This window comes from Eleutherodactylus coqui, chromosome 1, assembly GCF_035609145.1.
Source record: "Eleutherodactylus coqui strain aEleCoq1 chromosome 1, aEleCoq1.hap1, whole genome shotgun sequence".
In the NCBI taxonomy this organism is placed as follows: Eukaryota; Metazoa; Chordata; class Amphibia; order Anura; family Eleutherodactylidae; genus Eleutherodactylus; species Eleutherodactylus coqui.
This window is the reverse complement of record NC_089837.1, coordinates 461038970-461060983: the sequence shown is the minus strand read 5'-3', so window position 1 is coordinate 461060983 and position 22014 is coordinate 461038970. Positions and strand designations below refer to the sequence as shown.

The following is a 22014-nucleotide window of genomic DNA, read 5'->3' as shown; positions in this document are numbered from 1 at the left end:
ACTATGTTGAAAATATCTAAAGTATTTACAACAGCAGACTCAAAAAGGAAAACCCGTTTGTTGAGCTCTGCACACATCTCAGAGCTCACCTGGAGGACACTTTACTAATGACTTTGGGGATAAGGAACGTTTGAGTAACTGAAACATATGGTAAGGATCCGTGACTAGATAAGACTTAAGTGCATGAGACGGTATCCCTATACTAATATTAGACTGCAAGTGGTATGCCAGATCACTGGCTATGTCTCTGTGTAGAATGTACAAGCAGTGAGCTTAATGTGTCCTAGATTTCAGCTCTTCATTAGTCCTTTTTGAAGTCCTTCACCTTGGTCGAACCTGTTAGGTACAAACCTGCAACAGGTAGAGTTAAAGGTACAGACATCTTGATAAACGTTCCTTGATATTGCGCATGTACATATGCACCACGAACTTTCCTGAAGTCTACAAACTTTTACTACCTACTTCTTCACACATCTTAAAGTCTCATTACGTCACCTTTATTTGTAGCAACACAACGTTTATGAAAATGATTCTATCTAATACACTCACCCACCACTTTGCTATGAAGTCTTTAGTTTCCAAGTATATGTCATAAAATTAAACCCACCCAGAACAGAACCCTAAACCCTTTATCTAATCATTCCACACCACAAATCGAATATGCAATACATCCAGGCACAATCCGATTAGCCAGTCCATTCTAAATATAATAAGTTTACCTTAAAAATTCCTCAATGATTAAAAAAAGAAGGGACAAGAGAACCTCCTGGATTTGCCTGGGGTCCTTTTGGCAGATGAGCTTTCAGGAGGCGACGTAATCCAAACTAACTGCCTTGTCCCACTGTCCCAGCATTAAAGAGACCGAGCAGCTGCGATGGTGGACAGTTAAGATTATATATGATGTAAATACATTGTAGCTTTGTCAGCTCCCCCAAACCATAAAACTTACTTTAATGACATCACGTGCTCCAGGAGAACCATTCAGGGTCCTTCCTTATGGCCATCCACATAAATAACCTTTCAAAACTTTTAAACTACTAAATTCACATAGAAGCCAGAAGTATTTGCCCTAATGTTCTCTCTTAAACTAAATGCAGTCATGGACTTAAAATCTGTATTAATGTGTGCCTAGCTAAGCTTACTAAAATAGAGGTCACACTTGTTACAGGAAAGGTAAGTGGCCTTTTTTGCCTATCAAGAATTTTCCTACATTTTTACTATTTAATCTGCAAGATGACTCAGAATTTTAGTCTGAAGTAATAGCTGCATTATTCAGATGCAGCTGTCCGGTGATGTCAGCTACTTGTACTGTAAGTGGACCTGAACCCTGTTCTGCTAGGGTTAATGTGTGGGAGATTATTATGCAGTCGATGCACTATTATTAGAGATGTGGTCTTTTATTAGGCTAGTCTACTTAAAATCAGATTGTATCAATTGTATTATAGAGGGGTTTATGGTGTAAAATGAGGGTCAAATGGAGTTCAGTTTGCAGTATGTACAATCAGTGGATTTTGTCAAGCTTCCTAATTCAATCATATTCAGTATGAAGCATGTGGGTGAATGTGTGAGTAACGATAGATAGATAGATAGATAGATAGATAGATAGATAGATAGATAGATAGATCATAAACTACTACTAGTAGAGTTAAGCTAATCATCAGGTTTACCTGCAGTCCTTTGTAAAACTGAAAAACCACAGAGGAGTTGTGCTAGGGAACATTATCTATCAATCCATCCAATTGGTTGATAAGTGTGCTGTTTATATCAGAGGATAATTTAGGATAAAATATACTGTGTGTGGGGGATAAATTTTAAACTTTACTCTGTCCAGCATTACAGCATGTGAAAATACTTTTGGAGGTGATAGAAATTAGCAGGGTGATGTGACTACTATAAGAGAGACCACTGAGTAACCTGACAGTTGTACATAGAGGAAAATCTAGGAGAATCCAGACTGACAAAATGATCAATATACCTGACAACATCAAAACCCAGCAAAACACAGTACAAGGTAATTACAGACCAGCCATAAAACGTCCACTAGCTCTGATTTTTCAACAATCTGTGATTAAAAAGATAAAACAACAAGTTTCAGGTCTAGGATTCGTCTTCAAAGGCTCCCAATATCAGGAAGCTGTTTTTTGTCTGCAACGTGTAACGGAAGTGCCATAAAGTTTTATGGTCCCCTTAACTTATTCCAAGCATTTGTCCCTACTGTAAATAGATCTCAGGCCGGATTGCAGATAACACAGTGGAATAATTTTCTCAGGACTCAAGTCTTGGGGTGAAATTTACACAAGAAGAGAACAATTTTGATTGTGTATGGGGTGTATACCTTCAGTTCTTTGGGTTAATTTTACTATATAGGTCAACATACTGGCTTGGGACTCTGGAATAGAAATTTCAGGATCAAAGGTTATTCCCAGGTATGTCCTTTTCTTACATATGTTTCCAGATTAGACTTCATGTTCTATCACCTATTATATATTATCACTCCTAGAAATGTGAGATATTTTAGGCTATTTGTGATTATTATATTACATACTTCAGCCTCTGTATTTATATATCTAATAGATAGAAAGACAGACAAAGCAGAGATGGGTTTGTCATGTGTTTCTTTATCTGTGCACCATATTAATTGATCTGTTTACCCATAGTTATATTTGAAGCCAAATTGCCAGATGACAGACTGAGCTCTGCTACATCAGCTTTGATCAAATGTATATGTCAGCGTGCACGGAAAACAACCACACATAAGTATACAAGTGTTATATTTAAGATTTAGTTAATTAACCCCCCATTTAGATATATAATGCCTTAGTCTAAATGAAGATTATCCTCCATATTAAAGACTGGTCCCACAATTTACCACAGGCACATGGGATGTTCTATATTGAACATCTGTGACAGAAAAGCCATTCTATCCCACCACTGCAGAAATGAATGTGAAAGCAAAGATAAAGTTGATATTCAGTTCAACTTTTATATTACTTGCAGTTTATTCAATATGACAAAATATAGGATTCATGATTTCTCACATATGAAATTGAAAGCAATAAATAAATGAGTACATTATTGAGTCGAACTGACTAGGAAGGATTATATTAAAACGATGACGTACAAATTGTGGCTTTATACACTTCAGCATTAATTACCAAAAAATAAACAAAAAGCATAAAAAACAACAACAAAATACAATAAATTACACTGAAAACAAGTCCAATGGTCCCCTCCATCATGCCCCTCCATGGTAATGGGTCCTGCACAGAAACACAGTATAACAAATTATACTATAGTGTACGGGATTGGGAGAAGATTTGGACGATTCTGACCCACTGGAAAGGAGAACAGAAATGTTACCTTTCCAAGGGACATAAAAGAACAAGTTCACTTGGTGTAATGGTGACATTATGGAGACTATACAAGTGCATGGACGAAATAAAGGATGTACACACATTCTAGTGTGTATCTACAATACTCTATATAACAAATAGTAAAGTTTCAGCTTGAAACTTTAGCCTTGTGTTCTTTTCCCTTTATATTTCCCCTATCTAACTGGTCAGCGACCCCCCTATTATAATAAGCACAATATAATACAGCCACACTTTCCCTGCCCTTTCAGCCCAGTAGCCCAATTAGCATTTTTTTTTCTAAAGAACTTTCATTGACCCTGGACAGATTGCAAATCTAATACAATACAGCCTGGACGTGTAAACTGAAGCAAGGAGCTGCCTAGAGAATTTTTACTCCACCTTAGACTCAAATTGGTCAAAATAACACACTCAATGGACAAAATACAGATCTATACATTATCTATACATGAGTGGGGTGTCTGGGGAGATCTTAGGTGCAGTCATCAAGATTTTACCTTCCCTTGATCTCTTCCACCTCCCCTCATACAAAAGAGAAAATTAAAAGTTTCTGAAAGTAGATGTAGTAAAAGTAAGATTAAATATCTAGCTCCTTGAAGGTTCCTTCTTAAATGGAGTCTTTGCTTTTGACTTTAGAATCCTTCTTCCACTTCATCCTTCGATTTTGGAACCAGATCTTGATTTGCCTCTCATTTAAACATAGATTGTTGGCTATTTCAATGCGCCTGCGACGTGTCAGGTATCTGTTAAAATGGAATTCTTTCTCAAGTTCCAGGGTTTGGTAGCGAGTGTAGCTCGTCCGGGAACGTTTGCCATCAGTTTCTAGAGGGTAGAAGGTGAGTATTAAAAATGGGGATAACTAAAAGGACCCTTAATTTAAAAACACAAATCCCCCCAAATTATACATATATAATGCACTATGCATTATAATCGTCACATGCGAAATATACAGACAGTTACATGCATTGTTGTATTTCTAATGCAAAAGCAAAACATGCAATTAAAACGAACACAACCTCCAATGCATATAAATGCATTGCATCTATTTAGAATATTTTACTGCATCCACAGGCTCAAGCCATGTTAAAAATAAATAAATGCATGTATGAAACGTTATTTTTTGCAAGAAAAATCTTTTTATTCTGCCCCCTAAAAATGGAATTATTGTCTTTTCTCCACGTTTTGTTCCTATGATCCAATTATGCTGTCATAAATTTGAACGTCTATAGCCTGTAAGCCTTTTAGTGGACAGTTTTACGAGCAATTGATGCCTAAGTCGTAAAATTTACGACCTAAGGTTTTTTTTATTATTTGCCCCGCATGGCCTATAAAAACCAATGCAAAACCCTATGAAACAAAAGCGAGAAGTGAAAGTTTACCATGGCTCATATGCAGTTTGGTCATCCAGGGGTATATTTGGGGTGGCTGCTGCTGCTGCTGCTGGTGCTGCTGCTGTGGCTGCCCCTGCTGGGGTTGTTGCTGTCCTGGTTGGGTTGTTTGTACCGGCTCTGCTTTGATGTTCTCAATCCCTTTAGATCTGTCCTCCAACGAAGTGCTCCCGGCTTTTTGATTGTAAATCCCAGGGCTTAGGGCACCCTGCTCTCCTCTGCCCAGAGTGTGCCCAGCAGAGCCCATGACAGTACAGGAAGGCCGGTCAGAGTTAGTGGTGGGGTTTGAAGGCATGTCCAGACCGTTTAGAGAGTTTGAAGAACCAGGAGATGGGAATGTAATGCTCAGATCCAACCCACTGTAGCAATACCTGGATGAAGGGACCTCGGATACAGATCCATAATTCCCATAACTTTGCATGGAATAGGCAGGAACATTTTGACTTTGCTTATAGAATGAATTGGCTACGTATGAGCTCATAGCTGCTGCTGATGATGATTATTATTAGTATTATTATTTTTTGCACCCTTTGATTAGCCTTGATTTGTGGCCCTTTGAAGTTCAGGGGTTTTGTTCTCTAAAGTGCAGAATTTATAGCTGGGGAATCCTCTTTCTTTATTCTATGTGCTCTGCCCAAATATGGGATGTTTAAATAGAATCACGTGATTTCGTTGGCCAGTCATAAATTTGGCTTGATGACCCCAGGAGGTTATTGATGGAAGCCTGTGAAACGTATCTGATATGTTGGCAGAACAAACTCAAGGCCCCAAGAAGGAAAAGAAGACAATGAGGCCACAGCGTCACCTGGTGCCAGTAGGATGGTACAGCGCCTGCTACTAAACATGGCTGAACCACCATTGGTGTGATAGGTCAATGGGTGACTCACATAACTTGTATTTTTATAACTATATCCCGACGTGAATAATTTATTCCAGTAGTGGTTGACCACCAACTGAACACGGAATTTAATGGCTGTAGATTTTCCCCAGGGCTCCCATTGGAAACATGGCATTTTACTCTTATTTTCTCATCCTTGCCATTAAAATGAATGTGGCTTTTATTAAAAGAATAGATATGTTTAATTAGCCAATTAACATTAATTCATTGCGCCTATTATATAATTTTATAAAATGGGACCGACCAGGAATTCAGCAGTCTACGCTTAAAGGAGCCTTTCAATGGACTTGGATTTTATAAAATAGGAAGGTGGGCTATAGATTAAATACAATATTATTTGTGCATCCGCCAATTCCTGTGATACTGTATGTATGAACAGATATAACCCACATCAGATAAGACAGCACATGTGTAAATAGCTGTCAGCTATTTGAATGGCTTTGTTCAGTTTGTTTACCTCTCTGAATGCTGAAATGCAGATTCTTTATCTAGGGAAGCATCTCCCAAACATACGTGTGTAATAAATGTTTGTGGTTTTGATCATTGAAGTGAAAGTTCTGGTCTATCTATCTATGCCTTTCTTTTGGTTGTGCATGAAAGATCAAAATGCAAAATGCAAATACCACAAGTCCTGATTATCTATCTCACAGCTCCTGCTACAGAGGGTGATATATTCGTATACACACATACACACACACACACACACACACATATATATATATATATATATATATATATATATATATATATATATATATATATATATTTATTTATTTATTTATTTATTTTTGGAGGTGAAAAGTTCAGCGCTCACATAATTGGATTACACTTAATGGTTGCAGTATCCTAATTCATTATTATAGCAGGAGAGAGTGGAGTTATCCTCAGCTCCCAAGCTTTCTTGCTGGAATATTTCGCTTAACTGTAAGATATTTGAACATATATGTATTTATTTTTATATATTTTTTGCATTTTTTCCAAATGCTCAATGAATAAAATCAGCCTTCTGTTCTGTAATACTCCTAATGGAATAATATCTATGTAATTGTACTGTAGTTACTATTGTGGTGCTTTTGTTGACTACTTCTTGCTTAATGGCGATTCTGGCCAATAATAATATAGCTTTTATATGTAGAGTAGGGAAGTTAGTTTATGAAAGTATAGTGTTTTATGCCTAGATAGTTCATAAAAGTATAGTGTTTTATACCTGCATGTCATTTATACATTACAGATATAATCTTCTTTGTGCAGTGTTTTGCAATATTTAATTGTATTCTATGCTATTACTGTGTGATTTAGTTTTTACGCCTACACTGTGCATTACTTGGTCTGCTAGTTTTATGCATATATCAGTGACTCTGCTTATTCTAATTCTTTATATAATATGGGAAAACTGACAATAGAGTGCATAGTATAATACACAGTATCCAGTGAGTGGCTTGTTGCAGTCCTCCAGACAGTACACGTGTTTAGGAAGTTATCTTGAATGCAGAATAATATAGCTTTATTGTGCTGTGTCGTCTGAATGGCAATGATAGAAGATACAGGGAGTTTGTGACCGGTGTGAATGAGTTTACACAAAGGACACTGCTTCTGCTGTACACGCACACACATGAGAAAAAAGGCTGTGTATTTCCAGAGAATAAAATACATAAAACCACATAAAAATAATATCAATTTTATTAAATACTCAACAGTGTGTCCATAGGACGTGATCTTTATACATAGTCAGTGAGACACAGAATGTAACCATTAATCTACAGCTATGAAACTTCATTTTACGAGCTACTACTGAACATTGCAGTGCTGACATAAATATAAATACTGACACCACGGGCACAATGAGAAATAAGGTTCACACGGGAACTGTCACAGTATGGAATATGGAGGATCATCCAAATAATACAGTCAGGCTATGGGGGAAATGCTATATGGACGTGGCTCCTAGGGGCATAGAGGGGGCAAGAGGACAGTTTCTGAGGAGCGCTCTTCACATTTGATCTGTGCTGGGTCCATCCCATCACATAACACACAACACACACAAGCAAAAGTCTTGTTCTCTCTTGTGTTTGCAGGCAATGGTTCTTGTACAAGGAAATGTGGGACTTTTTGGAATACTGTCTTTTTTAAGCCAAATTGGAGAAACAGCATAACACAGAGACTCAAAGCCATAATGGTGGATAACAGAAACTGGCCAGAGCTAGCACACTGCAGGTTGTCCTTCTCCTTCATTGGATTGCTAGTCCACTTTTGGCTCTAGAAAGAGATGTGTAGATATATATTTCATATATTTATATATTTGTTTCCATAATGCAGCCCATCCATATGAATTCTGCCAGCTGGGTGGGGGTGGAGGGGTGAGTGGGGGATGCTGATGGAAGCCCCCATTCACTCTTTGGGTTGGTCTTCTGTGTCCTCTCGCTTCTCCTCCTTGCCCCCGGTCAGGCTGTCAGCAGATGCCCCGTTGCCCCCAGTCAGGGTAGAAGTCAGGTTACTCTCCTTTTTCCACTTCATCCTCCTGTTTTGGAACCATATTTTGATCTGACGCTCTGTTAAGCAAAGTGCATTAGCGATCTCAATCCTCCTGCGCCTGGTCAGATAGCGATTAAAGTGGAATTCTTTCTCCAGCTCCAGGGTCTGATAACGGGAGTAGATCTGGCGACCTCGCCTTCTGTCCGTGCCATAGCCCACCCCTGGGGAATCAGACACAAGATAGACTGAAAATCATTAATGAGAACCCCACAATTACATAAAATACCTGAAGCCCTCTTGCATGCACTACAATCACACTCCTGCAACCCACACACAGGCTCAGCTTTAATTATATCGAATGATAGATGCATATATGATATAACTGCTAGTTTACCCTTAACAATCAGTCACCCATAATCGTGATCGTGTGTGTGTACATATGTATGTATATCTATATATGAAAATTAAATTACAATATACTTTCAAACTGTTCACAACCCCCCAGCCTTGCCCCAGATGTTTCTATATCTATCTAGCTATGGTAACTATACAAACGTGTATGTATATATATATATATATATATATATATATATATATATATATTTATATATATATATATATATATATATATATATATATATATATTACAATGTACTCTCATTATTGTTATTCTGTTAAATATATTTTATATTCACATAACTTTTATTACACGTTGTAAATTACGTATTATGCTGAAATTGAAGCAAAATTATATTTACATGATTATTGTAAATATTTGTAAATATTTTAATAGTATTTATAAACATTAGCCCCATGCTGTATTAACAGCTTGCACTGGGTAAAAAGTGTACAAAAATTTAAAAAAAAGTTTCCATCTATCACTTAATATAAGGAGAGGTATTTGTGATTAACTCTTGCCCCTCCACGAGGAAAACAAACCTCGTTGAACTTTATTACAGATCTTTGCAGCGTCTTTTAATTAGAAAGCACATAACAAGCCATATTTGCTCGCAACAACTTAACAAATAAAAGGCCTATAACGGCAACTGTGAAAGGAACTAGTTTATGGCTTTTATGGGGCCATAAAAATGAGCTGAGCCTGTTCTGCTGGGGAGATGATCGTAAAGATGGTTGAGTTTATGTAATTTATATGTGCAAGCTGTAAAACTTACCACTGTGGGAGTTCATGCGCTGCATCCATGGGTAGATCTGGATGCTGGTTTTCTGTTCCTGGACACTGGATCTGTTTTGGTCACTGTTAAAATCCTGTGCAATAGAAGTCTGTGTATTGTGTCCCATAGAGTTCTGCCTGCAGCTAGTAAGCATGTCCTTGTCCTGGTAAAATGCATTAGATCCATACTCATAGGGGCCTCGGCTGGAGCTGAAAACAACATTATCTTGCGGAGTGTAAAATGGAGAAGAGTAGATCCTATTTTGAGCAACGGCTGCTCCATAAGTGGAGAAATGCCTAACAGGGTCATAGGCAGTGGAATTAAGGGCCACATTGGGGAGGACTTCTTGGCCACTGGCTAAATGGCAGGATAAAGAGGGGTTGGTGAAATAGGAATTCATATCTTCTCCTTTACCTGCCTGTAAGATTTCTTTAATATTTATTTCTGTCTCCAGTTTGTAGTCTGAACTAGATTGTTATAGGGACGGCTCCACTCCAGGACAGACAAAATGACAAAGTCAGCTGACCCGCCTGCAGCCAATAGGAGGCGACATGTCAAGAGAGGAAAAAATTGGTTTTGCTTGTGTTGATTCCCCAGTTGGAAGTATATACATTCAAAGTAAAGTCTTGGAATTACAAAGATCAAATTAGTTATTGGGAGGAGGAAAATAAAATAAAATAAGGGGAGAAAAAAAACCTTCGCGCAGCTCTGGGACTTGAAAGAAATTCTCAGGAGCTCGCAGCTGATTTGCATTTTATCCCCATAGAAATTCACTTTGTTCTTAATAGAATCTAATGTATGCACAAGCATTTGGAACTTAGCAGACATGAAACAGGCTCGTCCTATGGGAGGAACATTACAATATACATGTAGATTTTCATGTTCATGTATCTGATTGCACATGCAAAGAGGAAGAAATGAACTTGCATCACGCTTTACATGCACAATGTAAATATGATGTGTTATGTGTTGTGTCTATATAGAAAGCTGCTTATGTTAGCATATGCATGTGCATAAGTGTGTATGGATATATGTATATGCATATATATATATATATATATATATATATACATACACTAAATGTGTTTGTGTGCAATTACAGGCAGATTATATATATTTTAGTATGATGTATATAATATAATGTGATATATATATATGCGTGTATCTATAAGTACGTGCATATATGCACACATAGACACATAGTATGCAACTTACTGCACATAAACTGTATGTGCACGATATATATATATATGTATATATATATATATATATATATATGCACACATCACATGCACGCTTGTTTTTATAATGCACATATGTACACTGAGTCATTAAGGATTATTTGGGTGGTCAGAATTGTTCAGGGTATATCTAGCTTATTTATATTATTGTTTTTATTGACACTACGCCCATTGTTCCCCCACCATTACACTTTCCACCGCCACCACATATGCTACATTTGATCCCTATTTCATTCTTTGCTTGGCTGATTTATAATTACAATGTTTAAAATTGTGATCTGTTGATTTAATGAATTGAAAGGGTCTAATGAGATGACAGGATTTAAAAGCTACAGAATAAGTCAGTGTTGTAATGTGTATATTGTTCCACACGTCTGAAGTCACCTTGTTTATTAAAATTATAACATCTCATTATACAGATGGAATAAATATACAAATTCTCTATAATAATACTAGGACTAATCCTACAGCTACATTGCATGGACAATGACATTGCGGTGCAGTTGCTAGAACACTGCTTTGACTTTAGCAGCTATTCCTAATGGCTACTATTTGGGAAAGTTACAAAAAAAGCAATATTTTTTCAGGGTTGAAGAGAAACCCGGATGCTGAAGGATTTTACGATCTTTTTCCTGTGACCAACAAAGCGAAATGGTGGCTGTAAAGCCATAAAGATGGGAACAGACGTATCCAGCGGTCGTTTATTGCCCTGGTATAACACCAGAAGTCCCCCGAGTGCAGCAACTACACAAAATAAAGTTTTAGTCAAATAAAGGGACCATTTGAGGCTGAGATGATACAAGCAGAGTGTGGGATCTATAGATTCCCCTATACAACAAATAAGGTTTGCAATGTATCTGCTTCTTCTAAGGGGGTTTAAACTATCACTTCTACATGGAGGGGGTTCAGTTCTTATATACTTTTGTATATTACTGATCCATGTTTTGTAAAATTGTATCATTGTTAGTGCATAGCAATGAATGAGGAAGCAACTAGGCTTCACCTACATCAGATGTTTTATAACACGTTGCTTTTAATGGTAGCAAATTAGTAAATCTATGTAGATTAAAAGATGCAAGTGCCTGTACACTTCAGTGTGAACATGTGTAAATCTATATTTGGATGGATGGATAGATAGACATATAGATCGATCTGCATGTACTTATACACACACACATATATATATATATATATATATATATATATATATATATATCTGCTATAGTTGGTATACTGCTACTTCTTTTACACAAAAATAGAGACACAAACAGAAATGTATAACTAGCGTGTGATTAGATAGATATTGTTAGTGATTTTGTTGTTGTTGCTGAGATTATTATTGCCGTTGTTGTTGTCTTTGTATGTATCTGATATGTGCCTATCGATGTTAGCTTGAATAACTTGGCTATAAAATCGTTTGCTATCTTGTGTGTTACTTTATTGTACACTTATCACCGTATCCTTTATTTATTATAGAGTATGAATGGGACTTTGCTGTAAAACTAGACTCCCCTCAGACTCTCAGTCTGCATCTGCCCTTGTTATGCTATTTATAAAGGTATATCTCTTCCCATATAGAAGTCCCTTTTTTATTCTGTCTTGTGAATGTTAAACTTGCATGAAAGTGCAGGGATTATTTTAGGTAGGGAAAGGACTTGATGCTTGGAATGAGGCAGCTCTGGGCTGTAATAATGGTGCTTCCTTCTCTCACAAGAGAAAGTTAAGTGTTTTATTACATCTATAAGCAAAGGCCAAGGCTTAAAGCTCTGCTCGATTTATGGGGAGTAGAAAACTGGCTACTAGCACATGGAACTTCCAGCAACAAAGGAAAACTGTGATTTTCATTATTTCATCACAGCAAATTAGAAGAAAAAAAGTTTTAAGCCTCTCAATAAACTGATACTTTCAGCCTTTCCTCCTATTGCGCCTTGGCTACTGTGCACAACTAAATATTTATATTTTTCCTTGCTATAAACTTGCTTCCAATCCGGTTCAGCATGTTTTGTGTGATTGCCTTCGAGGTATATAATATGCGCTATACATTTATTATGTACAGTCAGCAGATTATAATGGAACAGATGTTTATAGAGCTGCCCCTGTGTTCTGTATTTCTGACTTGTGGCTTTATTTCCTAATGCTCCCCTAAAGGTTGCTGCTTCACAAATACTGACTAGAAAACACGGCACCCACCCTGAATGTGCAGGTAAGATATATATATATATGTGTGTGTGTGTGTGTATATATATATATATATATATATATATATATATATATATATATATATATATATATATATATGTGTGTGTGTATTATTTAAAGGGGGTTGACTTTTCATTTTTCTCCCTCGCCTCTAGTATAATATTGAATAATGAATGTGTTTGTACCTAAAGCTCCATAATTAGCGGAATGATTAACTGATGGAAAATAACATGTAAAATAATTGCCTCTACACACATGTTTTCTATATCCTTTCCAATTAAAGAAAGGAAACAGCGGCAGAGACTATAAAGGGGACCTATAGCTTCGGGAACCCAAGTTCCTTGAAGGTTTCAGCACTCTAAACTCCATGTACTTGGTCACATTCTTTAATGAGCTAACGACTGCATGTGATTATTTGCAACACATATATATGGTATAAACATCTACATTATTCTCACTTTCGGTGTTGTAAAAAAAACTCATGTTCATAAATGGCAGTCTACTTAATAGAGTGTGTACCTCTGGCTATCTTATATAATCTATCTATCTATCTATCTATCTATCCGTCTATCTATCTATCTATCTATCTATCTATCTATCTATCTATCTATCTATCTATCTATCCCTATCTATCCACACACAAATAAGCTGAATGCATTTATTGTACAGTAAAGCTACTTGGTGCATTCCTTGTACACTATAATTAATAGATTGGGTCTGGAAGTAAGCATGCGATATTCCTATAATTAATGTTGGTTTGTACTACAGAAATCACATACCTGGGATATAAACACTAAGCACCTTTGTTTTCACCTTTTTAATTTCTATTTGTAATTTACAGCCTATCCGCATTCATTGCATTTACTTATTTATGACCTAGACTGTTGGCCGGATTCTCTACCTGCTATTAATATGATAATAGAATTTAGGGTTTGTAAACTGCCTTGTAATATCCAGTATATTTTCTGGAATACATGGGAACTACGGAAAGAATACATGGTGTGTGGAATATGATGCATTAATTTAATCAGCCGGTTGCTTTTTAATGTAATTTTCTAAAGTGTCTTTGGGCTCCAATGGTGAAAAATAGACTCAAGAAATTGCGATAGACTATTGTCTAATTAGAGGCTAGAGGAAGAGGTTAACATATAAATCAGTTTCAGTTTAGTAAATGTGCAATGTCATTTTATAACACCCTGTTTATTCAGCCAGAGGAACTAGTAGACAATGGTGACGATTTGGAAGTTCCCTTTTACCATACCGCCTAGGAGAAAAAACTCCACTGAAACACAACAGATAACATAGGAATCTGCCTTGTGTGTCTCATAAACTTTCCAAATGCTGCAATAAACACGCTCCAACGAAAATTCCAATGTAACATATACTGTACACCGCCCTTGAATGTCCATGTATTGACTGTCTATATAGAGACATACTACATAACATGATCGGTGTAAGGTCCATGAAGTATACGTGACACATGTAGAGTGCTATCTGCAAAAATTAAAAATTGTGTGATACATGTAAAGCAAAATGCTGAAAACATTCAATAGACTGCACGATTCAGAGTTCAGAGTTGTTATATGTTCATATGTATATATATTTTTTTCTTTTGCCACAGATAAATTTTGCGTCAACTGAAGATTGAGGATCTCAAGAAGCTACTAAACCAATTAATGAAATCGGAATTTTATTTGAGAATTACAACCAGGAACGGTTTTTATGGAAATAGACCAAGAAAGGATATCAACATTAGTACGGAACCATACACTATATTAATTCTACTTCACTTTGTGTATTATGAGAACGGTCATATATTATCGTAGATTTAACTATATCCTTATGGGCAATCGCAGAAGATTACAAAACCAGCTCTGCTACATGTAACGAACTCTCTGAGATAGATAGATAGATAGATAGATAGATAGATAGATAGATAGATAGATAGGTAGAAAAAAGCTTGGGTAAATAAAGAAACACGTGGCACATACTCTACAGTGAAAGTCTAAGTAACTTTTATGTGACATATTTGTGTGTGTGTTGTGTCCAGTTTACTTGTGATATAAACTTTTCATTTGATGCACAAAGTAACAAAACGTTATTATTATTATAGTATACAACATAATCCTATATCGTATGGGGCTTCATATTCTGCTTTTAATCTGTCTAAGGGTGACTGCTGATATCAGATTACAGACAATATCTTGTGTGGGGTGTGCCTTTAAATGTTACTTAAATAAAAAACGGCTTACATATAATTTTATGTCTCTTGGAATTTATTTACCTTTGTATAAATACGAATACATTCTATCTATTCCACGTAGATACTCATCTTTCATCGAATTAAGTTCTGCACTTTCAGTGCTGGATATTACAATATTACACTAACCTTCGTACAATACATCTTAAAATGCTGCTATCTTCTATTAAAGTTCAAACATCACAAAATTGAATTCTAAAAATGAACAGAATTTTATTGTAAGTAGCATAGTCATTACAGAGACTCAGCAGAGAGCAATGATGTTGATCAGAGCAGAGTCAGTGCTGGTTTAGCAGCATTTGGTCACTTGGGGGCAGTATATAAACAAACAAACAACAAGCTCATAGGAATAAACCACAAACCACATAATAGACGCAACCATTATGTCCAGCTCTCTATAGTTCTATAATGCACGTGTGTCTGCGCGTGCGTGAGATATATATATATATATATATATATATATATATATATATATATATATATATATATATATATATATATATATATATATATATATATATATATATATATATATATATATATAATACTTTTTTTTTGATGGGTAAAGCTAACTCTAGCCACTGGGAATATGCAGAATATGAATATATATATATATATATATATATATATATATATATATATATATATATATAAATGGCTTGACCTATCAAAAATGTTATTGTGATAAAGGTCTAATAAAAGTAGCAGACCTGCAGTTCACATCTTGCACAGCCCACATCCCATTGAACTCATTCTTTTTCATTGTGTTCTTTTTATGGTTATTACTGTATTTATACAATTTAAACTACGACTGTAAATTTAATAAGCGGATTTAAGCAAGGAAATAATCCCGAGAATCTCTCCAATAAATACAGAGAGTGAACAGGCGCTGCAATGCTCTCACTCTCTTATTAACTTACCACTCACTTCAATAAATACCCGGTTATTTTTGTAGTTGAGCGTTTTACTGCCGTCTCAAAGAGCAAAATGAACAAATATATCGAGAGGGCATAAAATATTCATAGACACCAAGAATATTTAACACCAAATTGTGTTTTCTATCTGTAAGAACATTTGCACGATGCCTGCTGGAATGGATGCACAAACTATAAAAATGGCAGCAGTGTGAGAACAGTTTAAATAGTCCTGTTTGCTTATTACATGGCACACCAGTGTAAATCATTCCACATGGAAACTGATCACAGATACTTTCTACAGAAAAGGATATAGTATACCTCATGTACAGCACTGACTAGATGCATGCAACTCTGAACTCTGTACACACAGCTCTGAGATAGATATCAACATAAAAAAATGTACAAATATTATAACTATAATGAATATACTATTGAACATATTTACCAATATTAAAACGAATTTTTTGTTTCTATATACATTAATGTCTAATTCTAATTTAATTTGCTTAATGGCTATAGTATAATTAACCTACATGCATCATTGCAAAGTATTATTATCATTACTAATATCGTCTAAAACATTTTTAATAAGTTTTCTACCTCACAATCATTTATTCTATTGTCTCATTGATAATTTGTAGTATTCTAATCATTATGTGTCTGACTTGCATATTTTCTGTTTTTCGTTGTGATCTTTTTTTTCTTAAAAAAACCCCACTGAAATCTGCTGAAGTGAGTGAATACAGACATTTTAATGGAGGAAGGTGTCTCCCTGAGTTTTCTGCTTCTGGTAGAGCACAGCCATGCAGAGAAGTCAATATTTGGGCCCTGCTTTATTAGGCTCATTGACTCTGCTTGTTGGCTGTGTGGTAAAGCAGGTCATTTATTTCAATGGAGTTTTATTTGTAAAACTGAGAACAATGTATAAATCACCATTACACTCCTGAAATAAAATGCTTCTGTCTGCTGCAGTTTTATGAGGGATGGGCCCTGGCTGAGCTCAAAGAGAAATCGATACATTGAAATAATGTTTGGGGAATTTAAAGACGAGCAGGCCTCAGGCTACTGCAACCTAAGGAGCTAGAAAATAGAAATGTACCTATAGTAATAGATGAAGCAAGGGAATATAGGATAAAGCATATAGCTACAGTTAATATATAGTATATACATAAAATTCTCTTCTCCCATAAGTAGGACAAAAGCTTCAGTAGCCCTGTTCTGTATAGCTATAAGAAGTGCTTTCCTTTCCAGGCCATAGTTGTCATAAATGTCCCTTATAACAGATACTAAGCTGTATGTTTACACGTAGGCTTGAAAGAGAAAAATAATTTTGCAACTATATTTTCTTTTCTTTATTAATTTCTTTTCCAGTACCTTGTATCAAAAGGCTAAAACGTGATAATTTTTGTAAGAAAAATGACCCAGTCATGTTATGCATACAAATATATAAATATTGCTAAAAATACAAATACTGTTGGCTTACGTGGCCAATTTTATATAGGTCAGTGGACCATTACTGCGCTAAATAACACTAAACAGTCCAACTGATGTTTTTTTAGAAACCAATAGTAATTAATCGACTGATACATACATAAATATTTGTATGTATCAATCTACCTGTATTTCTATCTATCTATACATATCTATCTATCTATCTATCTATCTATCTATCTATGTATCTGTCATATTTTTTTTCATAGACTAATACGTGCATGCATAAATATCTATGTATCTATATATAGTTTCTTTCTCTCTACCAGTACCCATGTAGAACAAGTCCAGTGACCAATCACTTCAATAATAAATGCTTCAATAATATATACTATTATAAGCAAGCAACATTTAAATCTTAAAACAAACATGTAATGAACAAGGAACACAGTCTAAACTTGGCATCTATTTCAGAACAAATTGGCACCTGAGCACTCTGCGCATGCCCAGATCCCCCCATACACGCCAGATATTTCAGGGGAAAAAAAGTTAGCATTTCTCATTTAACAACATCTTAACATGTGTTTTTTTCCAAGCTTCCGACCTCAGTCCCTTAGCGGATCTCTCTCTCTTTCTTACTCTCTCTCTCTTTGGTTTGTTGCTGTTACATCACACCCCCTTCTCCCAGGCCCAGAGACCTCTCACAACACAGTCGCATATGAGACAGCAAGAAGAGATTGTCTCAGTCACAACAACAACAGCAGCAGTGTCTGTAGTAATACAGCAAGTGACATCACAGCACAGACGTGTATGCACTTATATCTGTATATAAATACATACACAATACATATATACACTCCTATATTCACCCCTAATCTGCAGCCTGATCATATCACAGTATTGCCACAGCTCATCATATATCCATTTCTTTACCACCCATTGCTATGGATCATTAGTTAGAAAATGTAGCCAATAAGAGAACACTTACCCATGTTGTCTCTCTCTGTCTCCCTCTCCCCTTCTCTCACCCTCTCTCTCTCTCTCTCCCTGTGTCTGATCCAGTGATGCTGTCTGTGTGGAGCTTCAAGAAAACATTAGAAGGAAAAAAAATAAATAATAAAAAAATAAGGTGGGGACAAAGGGAGAGATCCTGAGCACAGGGAAAATAATCTATCTACTTCTAATAAAAAAAAAAGCTATATACAACCCAGCGCTTCCTTATTCTGTGCTGCTCCAGAGGAAATGTAGTGGCTTTTGCCCCTAGGGGTGGAAAAGGGGGAGGCGACCAAGAGGTGCAGTAAATTCATTATTTCCAAAATGCCTCCAAGCCAGCAACAGTCCCAGGGCTGAGAAAAAGGAAGATCTGGTTTTCTATAGAATCTATAATGTATATAAAATAAATAGAGATAGGCTGAACCCTGTCCCTGGCACTGGGAAGACTGTTATAAGGAGAAGCACTGCGTATAAGAAACCACAATAAAAAGTTCACGTTCATGGAGAGTCCACATGACTTCCTGTGGCCAATCCAACTTGTGATTCAGTCGTAAACTTTTATGGCCCAGCTGTAAATTTTCTGCAAACAACCAAGAATGTGCTGCATTTTTGTGGCGTGTGCAAATGTCTTTCCTTGACGCCATATTTATCTATTATTTCATTATAGCTTTTTTCACTTTACCTTCATACATATCAGGGTTCATGCAATTAATCCTGTGTGTATTTTATTCTGCAACAGAGTTTATAAATAGGGATTGGAGATGGAAGGTGCATTTTATTTTATTACTACAATGGAGATCACAAGGTTTCTGGAAGGGCCTGGGAAAGAATGCTGGTGCCAAAAGCCCAGAGTTCTAAGCAGGAATCAAATTTACCTATTGGATCGTTATGTGGATAAATACATGATTACATGTGTGCACAAAGCGGAAAAGCAAGGTATCTCTGTATATAAGTATGCAATTTTTGCAGAAAGATTAACATAGACAAATATATTTATATAGATCTTTTTTCAAATACTGTTTTTCATAATTTTTCAAAGTGTAATTCATAACCACATTACACTCTTATTAAACAAAAATATGCCAATGCAGCGTATAAAATTACTCCATTTCCTTTGAAAGCATCCGCAGCAAACTCATTTTATTTTTGTTTTTTTTCATCCATATTTTATTATCGAATTACTATTTGGTGTTGTGTATGCGGACTTGTGCACTAGCAACGTCATCATAAGGTACAAAGCTATAAACATTGCCTCACTTGCCGTACAAGGTGAAGTTTGACCTAAATGTACAGTGTGTATCTATCTATCTATCTATCTATCTAGTATGCAACAAGATTCATTCACATGTTCATATATATATATATATATATATATATATATATATATATATATATATATATATACACACATAGACACAAGAAACATGCATGCAACTATTGTCTTTGCATTGTATTCAGACAAAAAAAAAACAGGAGGAAAAAAAAATATATATATTGTGTGTGAATCATAGGGCTTATACATTTTCCAAAAAACACTATAGCAAACCCACGCCAGAAGCATAGCGGTTGATACCTCAAAATATGGCCTGTAGCTAATGCTACAGTAAATTAATATATTACTGTAAGCATTGCTAGACCAATCCAATATAATAATAGGAATTTGTGATATATTCCCAAGTTCTCTTTCATTAACATAAGTTAAAAACAGCTTGAGCTCAGATATTGGTAGGAAATGTATATTTCGTTTGAACTCATAGACTCATATATATATGTATATATATATGTGTATATATATATATATGTGTATATATATATATATATACTCCTCATTCGTATTTTTCATAACCACAAGGGGCGGGGTGGAAAAATTTTCGTGCACTTGTGTTTGGACTCTTTCTTGCTTACTTATTGTTGTTTTTATAGTTTGGTTTTTTTTACTTCCTGAGAAATGGAAGTTGTTGATTTCTTGTCCCCCTAATCTCAGAGGCAACAATGGAAGAGAAGCAGCATTAGCACCGGATGAAGGCAATACTGTCTTTTATTCTTGTTTTACAAACCACCAATAAATTTTATAACAGGTAGTTAAAAGTTACAACAAGAGGAAGCGTCCCGAATCAAAACCAGCTTTTATGTCTCCACAGCGCGCTCAGTTTTACAAGGATAGACTACCAGGAACTAAAATTCAAGCCGTCTTTCCCCTTCATAAAAGTGGCTTATCTATTCTACCAGTGGCATTTGCAGGGAAATTTCTAATGGTGGCAATAAATACCGTTGAACCATAACGTTCTATTGGCGAAAAAACAATTAAATAGAAAAATAAATAGAAACAGAAAAATTACACACACACATATGTATGGTTTTATGTCCGTGCATATCAAAGCTTGTAAACCTTGGTTTATGCCATATACTGTAAATTACATAAACTGTTTTTCATGCACAAGGTCCATAAGTTTTTCATTTGCGTATAGTTAAAGTGGAATTTTTCTTCCAAGCAGAAAACTTTTTTCAGGGACTTTATCAGAGAAAAGGTAGACAGATCAGCAGAAAGACAGGATGAATGGATGGATAGATCGATAGATAGATAGATAGATAGATAGATAGATAGATAGATAGATAGACAGATAAGATAGCTAGCTAGCTAGCTAGCTAGCTAGATAGATGGATAGATAGAAGAAATAGATAATAGAAAGCAAATGGATACATAGATAGATAGCAGGCGGATATATAGAAAGATAGATAGCAGATAGATAGATAGATATAAAAATGGATAGATATAGATAAAAGATAGCAAATGGATACATTGAAAGATAGCAGGCATATATATAAAGATAGATAGCAAGTGGATGGATAGATAGATACATACATAGATACATAGATAGATACATAGATACACGCACTTGTAGCAATTTCCAGCTTGCAGTACAAAGTGCAGATTGCGTTATCAGAGTTTTATGGCCTCACTATTATTATCATGTTTCCTTGTTTGAAATTGTACATTAAACGAAAATGAGCAGTGTTCTCTAGCTCAGCTTTTATATGAATTATTGCCTCCTTCTCTTAAATGAGTCTTGAAGGAAATTTGGATTGGTTAATAAAAGAAAAGCGTTGATAGAATTTCTCTGGTCTCCTTCAGGCGTGTTATGTGCAACCATTGCCAGTCATCTAAAAGCAGCAATGATCATTTGCAGAGGCCTTTGTGAACAGGCACATCATCCCCAAATTACATTTTATTTTTTTTTATTTTTTAAGAGGTTTGTTATCCATAAAACATTACAGATGATAGAAGGATTTAATCAAATTATAACAAAATCTGATTAGTATCTAGGGCTGTTGATTTCAGCAGAAACATCAAGTGGAATCAGCAGTAAACTTTTGGCTATTATGTAGGATAGATGTCCGAGCTTGTCGTTTTATATAGACCATGCACATGACTTTGCATCTCATTTGCATGGACTATACTATACATACAGCACAGATCCACTACAACATATATACATATAAGAGAAATTTATATACACTTACAATATATCATAGTTCTGTTACTAAGTATTAATAGAGACAAAAGAAAGGGAGTAAAACAATTAGATACATGAATAGAAAAAGAATGATTGAAGGGAGTTTGGGACATTGATATTGGATAATATAGATGATATTGATAGTACATATTACTAA

The 22014-nt window shown here is 35.5% G+C and overlaps 3 protein-coding genes and 1 long non-coding RNA gene across 18 annotated transcripts in view; 1 reads left to right on the top strand and 3 right to left on the bottom strand.

Moving 5' to 3' along the window:
- The window catches only part of HOXC4 (homeobox C4), a 113023-nt gene that overhangs the window by 65520 nt on the left and 25489 nt on the right, over positions 1-22014 (bottom strand). The window contains exons 1-2 of one of the 14 annotated variants that reach the window (XR_010787270.1): positions 18557-18592; positions 18338-18430 (exon numbers count right to left, since the gene is read on the bottom strand). The exons of 4 other annotated variants lie outside the window; for them this stretch is intronic. The gene's annotated coding sequence lies outside the window, so the exon portion shown is untranslated. Of the gene's footprint in view, positions 1-719; positions 843-18337; positions 18806-22014 lie in introns of those variants that run through there. 9 more of the 14 variants (XR_010787272.1, XR_010787273.1, XR_010787271.1 and 6 more) reach the window with 9 other exon arrangements.
- On the top strand, positions 78-14993 carry LOC136583959 (uncharacterized). The gene is made up of 3 exons (XR_010787282.1): positions 78-150; positions 12691-12745; positions 14363-14993. It is a non-coding gene; the product is annotated as an uncharacterized lncRNA (long non-coding RNA).
- Positions 2997-5331, bottom strand: HOXC5 (homeobox C5). Its single transcript, XM_066584275.1, has 2 exons — positions 4751-5331; positions 2997-4193 (listed from the first exon to the last, which is right to left on the bottom strand). The coding sequence occupies exons 1-2, from the start codon at positions 5238-5240 to the stop codon at positions 3979-3981; spliced, it is 705 nt and encodes a 234-aa protein (XP_066440372.1). The 5' UTR covers positions 5241-5331; the 3' UTR covers positions 2997-3978.
- HOXC6 (homeobox C6) lies at positions 7340-10270 on the bottom strand. 2 transcript variants are annotated; one of them, XM_066584273.1, is made up of 2 exons: positions 9302-10270; positions 7340-8374 (listed from the first exon to the last, which is right to left on the bottom strand). In XM_066584273.1, exons 1-2 carry the CDS (start codon positions 9699-9701, stop codon positions 8046-8048), a joined length of 729 nt encoding a protein of 242 aa, XP_066440370.1. In that variant the 5' UTR covers positions 9702-10270; the 3' UTR covers positions 7340-8045. The 2 variants fall into 2 exon arrangements, with proteins under 2 accessions (XP_066440370.1, XP_066440371.1); XM_066584274.1 differs by having other exon boundaries at positions 7340-8350.